This window comes from Suillus plorans (assembly GCF_016647745.1).
Source record: "Suillus plorans strain S12 chromosome Unknown HD556scaffold_24, whole genome shotgun sequence".
Lineage (NCBI taxonomy): Eukaryota > Fungi > Basidiomycota > Agaricomycetes > Boletales > Suillaceae > Suillus > Suillus plorans.
The window spans coordinates 182,003-197,607 of NW_024537408.1; the positions used below are offsets into that span (position 1 = coordinate 182,003).

The 15,605-nt window shown below is 43.1% G+C and overlaps 1 protein-coding gene across 1 annotated transcript; it reads left to right on the plus strand.

Annotated features, from left to right (window-relative positions):
- Positions 1-12,254: 12,254 nt before the first annotated feature.
- On the plus strand, positions 12,255-15,437 carry HD556DRAFT_1474044 (uncharacterized protein; the record flags this gene model as incomplete). Its single annotated transcript, XM_041308493.1, has 10 exons — positions 12,255-12,440; positions 12,502-12,873; positions 12,922-13,109; positions 13,169-13,334; positions 13,385-13,533; positions 13,584-13,978; positions 14,024-14,209; positions 14,270-14,408; positions 14,453-15,111; positions 15,160-15,437. Coding segments are annotated over 10 exons (2,718 nt in total), but the record flags the coding sequence as incomplete, so codon positions are not given.
- Positions 15,438-15,605: the final 168 nt, after the last annotated feature.

The window sequence follows — 15,605 nt, forward strand, 5'->3', positions numbered from 1 at the left end:
GTTACCTTTCTATTTTTCCTTTATTTCATTGTCTTGTATTTTATTTCTCACTTTTCAGATTTATTTTACCTTGTATTTTTATGAGCATGTGACCTTCTGTTTATTTCTCATTATTTATTTTTATTTGGCTACTTTCAGCCACAGATTTGTTTGTCAAAGTTTTGTATCTCTATTTATTTCTGACTGTTTATTTTTATTTGGCTTCTTTCAGCCACCAGATTTTATTTGTCAGCACATCATGTGACTGGGGAATATTCTGGTTTGTAACATTATTTAAGCTGACTCAACATGTTTAGTCATGATTGGTCATGCTTTGTAACAACATTCACATGACTCATCATGTTTTGTCATGATTTGTCATGCTTTGTAAATTCTTTGTAAGATTACACTGTATTTGTAATGTACTTAGTAATAAGCTGATTCATCATCTGGTTTGTAAGCCACATTCTTACCAATCCATCTGATAAATCATGCTTAGTAAGGGGGTTCCCAAAAGGTATAAAAGGACCCCATTTTCACCCATAAAATATAACTTCCCATTTTTCATTCTTCTCTCAAACCGTGTGAGAGTACGTAAGAATAAAAGTGCAGGCAACGTGCCTTGAAGTAAGACTAAGACACATCGTTATTCTATTCTAAAGTTATATACTACCTTACAGGGGTTGACTATATAACTTTCGTTATCATTATTCTACTCTAGGTTATACACTACCTTACAGGGGTTGACTATATAACCATCGAACAGCTCTCATTCTAAGCTTTACGTGTATACATAAGACTCTCTCTTTCAACGGAAAGTGAGACACATATCTAAGGACGACAAAGTTGAAACAGACTTTCATAGGTTGAAACACGACCTACTAGGCTGAAACAAACCTAACGAATTTATCCAGAACACAGAACATTCCACAACACTTTGTATCAGACTACACAAGAAGAGGACAACAAACTAAATCCTCCCAAGAACTCACCACGTTACCTCCCACGAAGTAGAAAAGTCGGAGACCGTGGACTTAAGGACTGGCAAGAAGTCTTCCCTGTGTATAATTGTGTTGTCATTATACACAACTTTTATATAAGACCCTTAAGTAACAAGACATCACTGGAGCCCACCGCGAGGGAGGCTTCTTCTTGTACCAAACATAACACAACAATCGTAAACAAAGCACACTTCGTATAAATCATTCCACCCACACAACAAAACGTCATCAAACATATTTAAACACCACAAAGAAATCACAACAATCGTAAACAAAGCCATACTTTGTATAAATCACTCCACCCACACACCACAACATCAACAATCATATCAAAGCAACACAAACAAAAGTCAAACATGACTACACGATCCGTATTAACATTACCTAACCCTGGAACTAAGGCAGCACCTGCCAAATTCAAGGGTGGATTTTCAGAAGTCAAGGACTTTCTAAAACACTATGAAAAACTGTGTGATTATCACAATGTAACCTCTGATGAGGAGAAATGTGAATCTATTACCCAGTACATGTCCCGTCACGTAACAGAATTTGTAGAGGGACTACCCAGTTTCAGATCAAATAACTGGAGCAAACTCAAGGCTGACATTCTGAAGTATTATGATGCAGACCTTGACACGAAGCGATATAGACGCAAAGATTTATTGTCCTATGTAAGGACAACACGAGGAAAGAAAATCCCTACACTCACTGCTTGGAAGAAGTATGTGAGAGGGTTTATTCGTATTGCAGGATGGCTTGAACAAGCCAAGAAATTAACAAGCGAAGAATATGCAAGTTACTTCTGGGAGGGGATTTATAAGAAACTCCGTATTAAAATTGAAACACGCCTCATGGCAAAGGATCCAGACAGAGATCTATCCGAAGCCTTCCCAGTAGACCGAGTTATCGCAATAGCAGAGAAATTGCTACACCGTGACCGGTTTGATGCAGACCTATTAGTTTCTGAAGTAGAGACCGAGTCTGAAACTGACTCCTCAACTGAAGAAAACTCTGATGCCAATACAGACTCAGAGTCTAGTGAGTCTGAAACCGAGTTTTTTCGTAAGAAGAAGAAGGCCCCAGAGCCAAAAGATAAGAAAGTAGTAAAGAAAGCTCAAAAGAAAGCAAAAGGACATGTCAAGGAAGCCAAGGCTAAGACTTCCTCAAAGGATACTAAGAGTCCTGGTATCACTTCACCAGAACCTATGGATGAAATGGAGGGACTCATCAAGAGACTTAATGCAATCTCACTCGATGACCCAGACTATGCTCTGTATTACTACAGGGCAACACGAATTGATCCTACCATCAAAGATATGATAGCAGCCCCTATTTTGAAAAGAGGTAATGCTACCCAAGGAGAATATAAGCCTTACAACAATCAAAATGGACAAAGTAATGTAAGGCAAAACAATAATGCAAATCAGACATTCAGAGGACCACAACCAGGTACTAGGTTCTATCACCCACCAAACACCCCTTTCAATGAACGAACATGCTTTGGTTGTGGCGAAAAGGGGCATGGCATTCCAATGTGTCCACAAATCAATAAACTAATTGCTGACGGTAAACTCCAACGTACACACCGTGGGCAAATCGGAAAACCAGATGGAAGAGCCGTAAGACGGTTACCTGAAGAAACGATTATTGAAGCACTAAAGCGAGAGGACAGTGTGCCAGTAGCTCACTTTATTAAAGTGAATAGTGGAGATGCACAAACCTATAGTGCAAATAAGCAAAATAAATTTCAAGAGTCTAGGACTGCATACATTGAAGAGTATGTGAGTTCTGATAGCAAAGATAGTGACACGGACGATTCAATCAACCGGCACGAAGAGACTGATGAAGAAGAAAGTGATACAGATGAAGAAACATATGCATTCCCGGTTGAAAGGGTCACACGAAACTCCACACAAGGAAGACGTGAAAGATTTGAGGAGGTATTCCCTCCAGGTCAAAGCAAAAATCTAAGGAAACCAAGTGAAAAAGATAAAGGAAAAGATAATGTTCCCACCACTCAAGCCAAAAAGGCTGATACTCATACCAAACCTAAATCCACACAACCCGTTCCAACCACAAAGACAAAGCCTGCAAATAAGAAAGAGACAGGAAAAGGTCTAGATAATGGGTGGGATAGTGAAGACATTGTCATGGATGATGTGGATGAAAGGAAGATCAACGAGAAACACCCAAAGACCAATGAAACACCTTACAAATCAACCCCAAACTCGGATCGTAAGAATATGACAACACGTCAACGCGTCTCCGACATAGCAGCTAAGATTAAGCCAGAGAAAATTCTTGAAACAGTATTGAGGACTCCTATCCGACTTGAGGTAGGAGAGCTTCTTGGCACCTCTCGTGAGCTTAGCGGAATCCTCGCTAATGCTATTAAACCGAAGTCCTTACCTAATGACTCAAAGATAGAAGCACATTCGGTATGGACAAAGACACGCGGGCTATTAATCAAAATAGCTATGCATTGTGACGGTCAAGCAATTAACGCAATAATTGACACGGGTTCACAACTCAATATCGTAAATAAACACGTCTGGAAGACTATTATTAATAGGCCTATTGATATTGCCAAGTCAGTATCTATGAATGACGCAAACGGTGGTGAAGGCAAACTTCGCGGATTGGTACAAAATGTTCCACTAGACTGTGGAGGAGTTAGTACTCACACGAATTTGTTTGTTGGCGATCACGTACCATTCAGTCTATTATTAGGTCGTCCATGGCAAAGAGGAAACTACGTCTCCATTGACGAAAGAAAGGACGGGACGTGGTTATTATTCAAAAATCCACTCGATTTAGAAGTCCGTTATGAACTTCTATGCACTCCTGACGGAAATGATCCTAATTGGGACTTTGAACCGTCCACTTGGGTCAGTAATATGGGCGAAACAACCATGTTTTGCGAAATTAATGAAGAATTGCCAAATTCGGAATTTAGCGCGTGAAACTCTAAACTCAAAAATCACGTGACTAAACTTTTGCAAAATGATCTCCGTGCCGAGAATTTTATTGGTAAGAAATTTATCAGCAAAGGCCGGGATCAGTCAGCCAAAATTGAAATAAAAGATTTCTCAAAAAGCATAAAAGAAGCGCCAGAACCAGCGCTACGCCCAGCGCCCACTAGCCTCGTGTCTGAGAAATACAGCGCGAGGCATCCAGAAATCACACACACATCCATTTTTGGTAATCTATTGCATTTTCGGAAGATGCCGGAACACGTGTTCGACAATACTCGCGCCAAACTGGCCGATTTCCTTTTTGAGAATCCCGGCAATTTCCGGTTCAGCACTTCCATTGAGAATGATGCGCTCACACTTTCCTTCCACGCTACTGCCTTCTCCCCACCTGCCGGCAACGACCAGCTTGACATTCCCTCTCCCTCTTACTCTCCCGTGCTCTGGGAGGAGTCATCTCTGGACACGGACGATCCTGTAGAGGGCACTGGAGTTGGAGATTTTGTTGGAAGGGAGGGTACGTCTTTTTCTATCTTTGATTATATTCAAAATCTAACTAATCAAAACACTATCTCATATTCACCCCCTCCTCGACAATCCTTGGCCAACGCCAATGCTAATGTTATGCGCGGCACTTACGCCAACACCAACACCAACCTCGCGCCACTAACGCCAATGGCGCTGCTCTCTGCCCTCGCGCCACCAACGCCAATGGTGCTCTCTGCCCTCGCGCCACCAATGCCAATGGCGCTGCTCTCTGCCCTCGCGCCACCAATGCCAATGGTGCTCTCTGCCCTCGCGCCTCCAACGCCAACGGTGCTCTCTGCCCTCGCGTCCCCTCCCAATGCCACCTTTGGGACGGCCGCCACCATCCTTGCACCCAACGCTACCTTTGGGACGGTTGGCACCATCCTTGCACCCAACACTACCTTGGGCACGGCCGGCACCATCCTTGCACCCAACACTACCTTGGGCACGGCCGCCACCATTCTTGCACCCAACGCTACCTTGGGTACCGGCGCCACCATCTTTCCACCCAACGCTACCTTGGGTACGGCCGGCACCTCACCTTCGCATATCGCTACTTCGGGTATTGCGACTTGTTCGCTGCCCAATGCTTACTTCGTACCTAACACTACCGGTACTCTATCAACTTACTCACGCATACTACCTACATTCCCTGTACACTCTACTACCAATGAACCTTGCTTTGCTCCTACCTTGCTCCCAGACCTTGACATGGGTTTAGACTCTAACTCTGACACCATAATCCCGCCTATAGAGACCCTTCCAGACACAGTCTTCGTCAAGGACTTTGCCCGTGGACAAAAACAGGGTAAGGAGCTTCCATCGGTCCAAGAATCGAGCAAGAGCGAAGTATTTGATTCATTTGAAGGTACGAGCATTGAAATGATAAATTTTAATGACGTGCTCACTCTAGTTCTATCATCTGTAGAACGAGACGATGATATCATATCCCATTCCTCAGCTGCATCCATCACGTCAACGCCATCACCTGTCTCTCCGAAAGAAGACTCCATTGATGTCTTCCTAGTCCGTCCGTCGTTTGACAACGACATCGAGTCTACCTATTCGAGTGCTTTACCATCCAGTGCCTTTTTAGTGGCACCACCGAACTCTGTCACCAGTCTTCCCCACGAGGATGAATATATGCCCTCGCTCATGCCCTCTCGTCCTTTTAAGGGCAATCCTGAATATAATATGCCGTCTACAGCTACCTTGAGTGATTCGAGGCTCGCGCAGGATGACGAAGACATCCCTATATTAACTCTACCTGATGCAGCACCCACACCTACAGAAGGGACCATCCCTTATTGAGGCCCGAGTCGACCAGATGGAAGGAAATATGTTTCGTTTGAAGGTTTAACAAGACTCGAGGCTGAAGAATATCCGAGCTCTGAATTTGCGAAGTACAATGACTATCATTCTGTTTATATTCCTAACGTTGTTCAAGCCATTGAGTCCTATTGTTTCTGCCAAGACGAGATTATTGCTAATGATTGGAACTACCATATGTTCCGAGATGGAAGCTACCCTGGACATCCTGTCATCCCTGGAACTGTCAAACTGCCCACTGGAGGTCCGCGTTCTGGGAGGACTTGGCACGAACGGGTCCGAGAACTCAAAGACCACAGGGCACACACTCGGCACTTAATCCATGTCATTGAAACTGTCCTTTCGACTCGCATGCTTGCTGAAGCATCCTCTCGCGCGGGAACCATCAAATGTGACCAAACTCTGCACATCCAGGGAGGTCTAACTAACAAAGTCTACACTGGACACTACGACGACGTCAATCCTTTTTTCTCAGAGAGTGAGGCTAAACGGATGAACTCATATGCAGCTATTGCCGAAGCTCATGGAGAAGGAGAGCTATCTTCTAAAATTCTTGATTCCCTCCTAATGCCTTTCCCTGACGAGGACACTGTCAGTGCCCTTACTGAATCTCGTCTCCTCGATGTTGGGACTGTCAAGGACATCCTTCGTCTCGCATCAGACAGAGACCTTGTCCTTGGGATCGCGCGCTCAGGTCTCACCATCATAGCTACCTCCCCCTTTCGCAGTGAGATGTTCGAAGACCCCTTTTATTCAAAAGAGTGGTTCGTTCTCTCAGATATTGCCGAGGAACCTGAGGAGGAGCCGAAATCTAAGGCTAAGAAGTTTTTTCTCTAGTGCTCTAGAGGTAAACTTCTATCCTTTGTTATTATTTTTTCAACTTATCAATTTCTTTAATAGAAAATCTAAAAAACTCGTTACTGGATCTTCAAGTCTCAAAATTTCGTATATGTCCATCATGTCCATTTCCCCTTCGACTTCTATTGCCTCGTGTGAAAATTCACATAATCCCAAAAACATGGACCCTCGCGTCTTTGAACCAGTGCCTATGTATTTATATCTCCATTTTCATGTCACTCTCAGACTCAGAGTCTCGTTTCACATGTTTGTCTTTGCTTGTTTTGATTGTCTCTAGTGCTCTTGCCTATTCACAAAAACTACATTGCAGGCTTATGTGTATGAGTATAATACTATGGGAAAAAGGTGTAAAAAGTCAAGTGATAGCCTTAGATATGAGTTACCTGTTCTGTAATTCAATTCTTTGGTGGTCCAAAACTTTGTCCGAAAATCCTAAGTCCCAACAACAACAAAATCAAGTTTTAAGTCTAAGTCACTCAAAACCTATTGAACAAAATTCAAGTAAGAAGATCCTAGTGTATCCTTCAGATTTACTTGAAAATGAGTCTATAGAAGACTGTTTTGAGAGACTTAGAAATAATCCCACATCAAAAAATCAATCGTCAAATTTCAAAGAAGACACTATACTTCAAGACTCAGACTATAATGAAAATTCTGATACTGAGTCTGATATCTTAATTTCCTGTGACTCTACCAACTATCCTGAGGGAAATCCAGTGCTTACAATGTACAAGAGGGTTGACAAAAATGTCAAGCCCGTGTCAGGAACTTTTCCCCAAGGAGCCAGAGTAGATCGTCATTTTCCTCATGACCCACTCCGAAATCTAATCCCGTTAACCCCACATCCTCCTGAATTTGTTCCTAATGGACGTCTAACTCATGATCGTATGGTTGACCTTAAGATAAATTCACAAGGATTTCTTTGGCCTGAAGAAGATAAACTTTTTCAACACATCATGAATTTAAATCAAGAGACCCTAGCATTTGAAGAAACAGATAGGGGGACTCTCAAAGAAACATATTTCACCCCATATATCATTCCCACTGTACCTCATGTACCTTGGGAATATAAGAATATTCCTATCCCACCGGGGATACGTCAAAAAGTTATTGAACTACTAAAGTCCAAGATTAATGCAGGAGTATACGAACCAAGCCAATCTGCATACCGTTCACGTTGGTTCTGTGTACTCAAGAAGAATGGCAAACTAAGACTAGTCCATGACCTTCAACCTCTCAACAAAATTTCTATTCGAGATGCTGGCCTCATTCCTATAGTGGATGACTTTGTGGAGTCATTTGCTGGAGCTCAGTGTTACACCATGTTCGATTTATTCTGGGGATTTGATGCACGTAAAATGCACCCAGAAAGTAGAGATCTTACAGCTTTCCTAACACCATTAGGACTGCTGCGATTAACAGCCTTGCCAATGGGCTATACAAATGCACCTGCAGAATTTCAGAAATGTACCAGCTTTGTACTGCAGGATGAAATTCCACACGTAGCCAATGTTTTCATAGATGACCTTCCAGTCAAAGGTCCACAAACTATCTATCCTGACAATAAAGGTAATCCCGAGGTCTTAGAAGAAAACCCAGGGATTAGACGATTTATTTGGGAACATGCAAATGATGTTCACCGTATCATGCACTGTATAAAAGACATAGGTGCAACATTCTCCGCTACGAAAATTCAGTGTTGCCTTCCAGACGTCCTTATTGTAGGACAGCGCTGTACTCCGGAAGGAAGACTACCTGATACCGAGAAAGTGTCCAAAATTCTCAACTGGCCAATTCCCACTACGATTAAAGAAGCCCGAGGATTTATGGGACTTTGTGGGACAGTTCGTATTTGGATACTAGGATTCTCTGAACTAGCAAAACCTATCACCCAACTTTGGAGAAAAGATGCCCCTTTTATTTGGGGAGATAAGCAAGATATTGCTTTCGAAACTTTGAAGGAACGTATATGTTCAGCACCAGCAATGAGAAGCATTAACTATACTTCTTCAAACCCCGTATATTTATCAGTTGATTCCAGCTTCATAGCTGTAGGAATCATCCTTTCGCAAGTAGACGATGAAGGACGACGACGTCCAGCACGATATGGTTCTTTACCTATGGGCGATGCAGAGTCACGATACTCTCAGCCCAAGTTAGAATTGTATGGACTTTTCAGAGCACTTCGACATTACCGACTTCACATCATTGGAGTTCAGAACCTCCATGTAGAAGTTGACGCAAAATATATCAAGGGCATGCTTAATGAGCCCGACCTACAACCAAATGCCACAATCAATAGATGGATTCAAGGAATTCTCCTATTTGATTTCACACTTCACCATGTACCAGCAACAAGTTTCAGAGGGCCTGATGGCTTATCTAGACACCCTCTAGCTTCAGACGAAGAGATTATCCCTGAAGATGACTCTTGGTTAGACGAAATAGCCCTATTCACGTCAATCTCAAATTTCACTACACATCCATATAATCCCAATAACCTACCATCTATATTTTTGTCAGCTGCTGATCAAGAGCAGACTTTGACAGATATTTTCAAGTTCCTTACCACACTTGAAGCACCAAGTTTTGAAAGTACTGCTAAACGCAAGAAATTTGTCAAGCGTACAACTCGATTCTTTGTACAAAAGGGAAAGATGTACAAGCGTCTACCAGATAGACCCCCTTTGCTGGTTATTTTTGATCCTGATAAACGGCTGTCTATACTATCAGGAGCACATGAAGATTTAGGCCACAAAGGAGTTCAGTCTACCTTTGAGACTATTCGATATAGATTCTTCTGGCCACATATGTATACCGATGTTAAGCACCATGTACAATCTTGTCATGATTGTCAGATTCGAAGCACAAAGAAAATGCACATACCCATCACAGTCTCTACACCTGCCACAATCTTCACAAAGATCTACATTGACATACTCAAGATGCCTGCCGGGAATGGTATGAAGCATCTAGTGTTAGCTCGAGATGATCTTTCACGATATGTAGAAGGAAGAGCATTACGATCTGCCTCCGCCAAAGCTATGGCCAAGTTTTTCTGGGAAGACTTGTATTGCCGATATGGAGCAATAGGGCAGATAGTCACCGATAATGGCTCCGAAGTCAAGGGAGCATTCCAAAATTTACTTCAACAAGTGGACATTCCACAGATTCAAATTTCACCTTACAACTCACAAGCAAATGGGGTAGTTGAACGTGGACACTTTAATATCAGAGAAGCAATAGTTAAAAGTTGTGAAAAGCACATCTCACGATGGCCTGAGAAGGTTCCTCAGGCACTCTTTGCTGAAAACATTACCACAAGCCGTGCAACCGGATTCTCACCTTTCTACCTATTACATGGAGTCCATCCTGTTCTACCTTTTGACCTTAGTGAAGCCACATTCCTTGTTGATGGATTTCACACGGATATGAATCCTGTCGATTTCCTCGCATTACGAATACGCCAAATTGAACGACGTCCTGAAGACTTGAGACGTGCCGCTAAGACATTAAAGAAGGCCAGATTTAAGTCCAAGCTTCAGTTTGAACAGAAATATCATCTGAGGATGCACAGAAAATCATTCGCACCAGGTGATCTTGTACTAGTCCGAAATACCCAAGTTGAGAAAGAACTGAATCGCAAAACTAAACCACGATACTTAGGACCCTTTGTTGTCGAGAGACAAACCAAAGGTGGATCCTACATTCTTAAAGAAATGAACGGAACTTTGTCTAGACGTGGTGTAGCCTCCTTTAGACTAATTCCGTATATAAGCCGAAATGATTCCACTCTACAATCAATTGCAGATACTCTTGATAATGGTCAAGACTCTGAGAAAAATTCATCAGGATCAGATTCAGATACTTCTTTCCTCTCAGAGGACGAATAACAAAACACATCACATCATGAACGGCAAAGACACCACAATAGAAAACCGAATTCAACAGAACATTGCAAGTTTATTTGACATCCTTTTAGAGGATTGCAATAAACTTCACGAGTACTTTATTTTTCAAGATATCAGAACCCATTATAATCAAATGATATACTTCTGGGATCACAATCACCAGGAAGCATTATCACAAATATGTCCTACATGTGCAGTATACTTCGAAATTTTCAGACTCCTAGATGAATGGCACCATCTTGTCAACCCAGAGAACAGATGGAGGAGTCACCAACATCATGATTAATAAAATGACATGACCTACCCTTCAACTGGGGACAGTTGCGATTTTTCGTTCGGGGTGGATGTCATGCATGGTATGTGATTCATACCATGTCAGATATATATAGAGAGTGATAAGGAAGATATGAGAGACTGTCTAGCCCTCTGTCACTGAGTTACCTTTCTATTTTTCCTTTATTTCATTGTCTTGTATTTTATTTCTCACTTTTCAGATTTATTTTACCTTGTATTTTTATGAGCATGTGACCTTCTGTTTATTTCTCATTATTTATTTTTATTTGGCTACTTTCAGCCACAGATTTGTTTGTCAAAGTTTTGTATCTCTATTTATTTCTGACTGTTTATTTTTATTTGGCTTCTTTCAGCCACCAGATTTTATTTGTCAGCACATCATGTGACTGGGGAATATTCTGGTTTGTAACATTATTTAAGCTGACTCAACATGTTTAGTCATGATTGGTCATGCTTTGTAACAACATTCACATGACTCATCATGTTTTGTCATGATTTGTCATGCTTTGTAAATTCTTTGTAAGATTACACTGTATTTGTAATGTACTTAGTAATAAGCTGATTCATCATCTGGTTTGTAAGCCACATTCTTACCAATCCATCTGATAAATCATGCTTAGTAAGGGGGTTCCCAAAAGGTATAAAAGGACCCCATTTTCACCCATAAAATATAACTTCCCATTTTTCATTCTTCTCTCAAACCGTGTGAGAGTACGTAAGAATAAAAGTGCAGGCAACGTGCCTTGAAGTAAGACTAAGACACATCGTTATTCTATTCTAAAGTTATATACTACCTTACAGGGGTTGACTATATAACTTTCGTTATCATTATTCTACTCTAGGTTATACACTACCTTACAGGGGTTGACTATATAACCATCGAACAGCTCTCATTCTAAGCTTTACGTGTATACATAAGACTCTCTCTTTCAACGGAAAGTGAGACACATATCTAAGGACGACAAAGTTGAAACAGACTTTCATAGGTTGAAACACGACCTACTAGGCTGAAACAAACCTAACGAATTTATCCAGAACACAGAACATTCCACAACACTTTGTATCAGACTATACAAGAAGAGGACAACAAACTAAATCCTCCCAAGAACTCACCACGTTACCTCCCACGAAGTAGAAAAGTCGGAGACCGTGGACTTAAGGACTGGCAAGAAGTCTTCCCTGTGTATAATTGTGTTGTCATTATACACAACTTTTATATAAGACCCTTAAGTAACAAGACACCGCTTGATGTATCATTGGACTTTTTAGGGCAGCAAAGGAGACAACGAGCAGCAGGCATATGTACACTATAATGTTCTGAGTCCTTTGACATGTCGCTCACCGTTATTCAGGATCATCCTTTGTTGATGTGGTTGAAGCACCGAGAATTATTTCTGCACGAAATGATCCGTCTTGAAGGAAGATGTAATAGACTTGGTGCTCAATCTTGCTCGGAGTGTAATTGTCCCAGCCCAGAGTATAGGTGTCGGGACTGCTTAGGGTCAGAGATCTATTGTTCACCTTGCATCCTGTTGGCTCATGTGCGCCACCCGCTTCACCGATTGGAGGTATGCTTTCATGTCTGATTGGGAGATGAGGATGTAAGGCTAATATCTAATATCAATACAGAAATGGAACGGTCAATACTTCGAGCGAATCTCTCTGAAAACCCTGGGCCTTCGCATCCAGCTTGGCCACACCACTGGCCTGAAATGTCCTAACCCTCGTCGCGCATTCAATGATGATTTTATTGTTGTCGACACCCACGGCATACATGAAGTATCTCTCGACTTCTGCAATTGCGCAACAGCCCAAAGCCATATACAACAGCTACTTCAAATATCGTGGTTTCCTTCGACAACGTCAGATCCAAAAACTGCTGCGACATTCCACGTTCTTGAACACTATCACCTACTCTCATTTGAGTCAAAAGTATCTGCCTTCGAATTTTACAATGCGCTCAGCCGGATGTCCGATAACACTGGCTTACTTCCCATCAAGGTAAACTTAATTTTTAGGTGCCTTCAAAGTTAATCCAGCTTCCTCCAGGATCGGTATGATTCGTTTACACGGATGATACGCGAGTGGCGCCACTTGAAGATGCTTAAGCGCTCAGGGCGAGGTCACGATCCCAGTGGTGTAGATGGGACGGTTGAGGGCGAATGTACTGTATTGTGCCCGGCATGCCCACACCCAGGGAAGAATCTCCCAGCCGGTTGGAAAGATGCTCCTCAACAGTAAGTTTAAAGCAAGCTCCAGTCTGGAGGGGAATTTCTACTGATATAGGTACTGTTAGGTGGCTATATGGATTATTCCTTGCTATAGATGCGAACTTCCGCTTAAAACGCAAAGCTGTTTCAAGTGACAGTGTTGACCCAAGCCTGAGTCGAGGCTGGGGATATTTTGTCAAGGATAAAGCATATAAAGATTTCTTGCACAGCAGTGCGGACAGCGTCCAGGAGGTTCGTGGTTTGAATTATTCTTTTTCATATATTAATGGTTAGATTTGCAGAAATCAACGTGTTCAAGTCACAATGCTGTAAACATGGCTGATACGAAATCTAACCGCGGACTCGCTACCACTGGTTTAGGTACTGTCGACTGTGCCCGCCATAACATGAAACTGCCCAATGCCGTTGGGGATCTTCAAAAGGGTGAAAGGTAAATTGTCATTTGCATCCAGCAGTTGGCGATCTAACGCACGCATGTAGATATATTAACATGGACTACTTGTTTTTCTCAGCACTACGTCATACTGTACTCGACACTCTCAATGTATCCTACGACATCGCATGCCAGTGGCACAAAAAATTATGGCACCGCATGAGTGCCTTTCCGATTTCGATGCATCTCTCGCATGCCGTCAAGACAATCTCATTTTTCGTGCTGAAGTTCCACCTTCCCGCTCATATTGAGCAGTGCCAAACATCATTTTCATTCAATTTCAAGAACGGGGTAGGCAGGACTGACGGAGAAGCACCAGAACGTGGCTGGGCCAACATCAACCCCGTCGCTTCAAGCACCAAAGAAATGGGGCCTGGCGCACGGCGAGACACCCTTGATGACTACTTCGGAGACTCAAATTGGAAAAAGGTTGTTAGACTTGGTGCGTTGATTTTCGTGAAAAAAAATGGCAACTTAGATTTTTCAGGTCATACTATGCTTCACAAGATAAAAAATGCATTCCCAGAGCGCGAGAACCATCGTGAAGCCTTTGAGGACCTCAATGATGGTTTGCGAGGCGAATATGGCGCCGCCCTCGAACAATGGAGAGAACAAGTGGAGGCTTGGGAGTACGACTCTACACAGCCTAATCCTTTCGAACGAAAGGCAGAAAGTAAGCACGAGACAGTGATGGTAATGCTTATGTGCTCATTTTGATCTTGACACATTGCAGCTGTCACTATGGCTTCGGTACGACTAGAACTGGCTAGGGAGGACGAGATCGACCTTCAAACAGGAACTTGCCTTGCCCTACATGAGGATTGCACGCCTAGCATATTAATTAGTACTGGCTTAGAACTTGAGGAACAACAGTGAGTGTACTGTTACTTTTATGACATTGTTCTTACTTCAATAGACGGCGAATGAAAGCAAACAGAGCTGGCCTCGGAGTTCACGCAACAGATAATCAAGAAGGGAAGATGGTTCAGCAAAGCAACACTCTCCGACGGAGGATTGATACCTGGATGAAGATGCAGGAACTATACATGCCGTCACTTGCTGCACTACGTGTGAGCGAGAGTTCAGTATCTGGCAGCGTGACTGCTGCACCAGAAGCAATCAAGCTCTGGCTGCCATCCCAGATCAGCAGGACCGCACCTTGCAACAGCCGCCTCCAGGCCATCGAATGGAAGCTGCGGTATGCACAAGGTCACGATGCACTTCGCTCTCTGCGTTCAAACTTACATGCTCAGACTGCAATCCTCAAGTACAAGGACCGCAACCTCCGTGGACAAGGAGCAAACACAAGGGCACGGAATACATTGAAAGCTGTTGAGGCGAGGATTGAGGCTGCTGCCAGGACTTATGAGTATGCGCATAAAGCCCTTGTGGTTCTTTCACCGCGAGTGAATCAGACTGGGTGGCACTCATCACTGCGACCGCTAGACCGAGCTGACGTCCGCTCGATGACGGACTTATTATGGGGAGAAACAGAGGGAACGAGAAAGTTGTCGTGGATTTGGAATATGCGGGGAGCAGCTGCCAACAAGATCGACAAGGACAATGCCTCGGAAGGTAGGTGGCTCTTCATTTCATGGCTTCCTAGTCAGACTCACGGACAAGCAGACATGCGAATAGAATGGTGCAAAGCCAGGGCACGGGCGATGCGCTGGACAGAAGAGGTGGAATTGTTGAAGGAGGAGATGCGAAGGATTCTGCAATTTTTGGAATGGGACGCGCAGCGCTGGGATGAGCGGGGCCTGGAAAACACGTTAGAGGATGCAGGTGAAGATGAACGCGAGGGCCGTATGGCATACGCCAAACGTCAAGCTTCCTTACGTCGAATGCTTGCTGAGTCCTTCAAGACCAGCTGGACCGACACCTTGGCACTGGTGGACACATTTGATCACAACTCGCTCGTTGCTCAGCAAGACATGGACATGGACACATAGTAGACCTTTGTTGTAATATTAGTAGATAAACAATAAAGGCAATACATGTGTAACGACAGGCACATGCGAAACAGCGGGAGGGCGCGAGAAAGTGAGCACAAGTAGATAAATAATAAA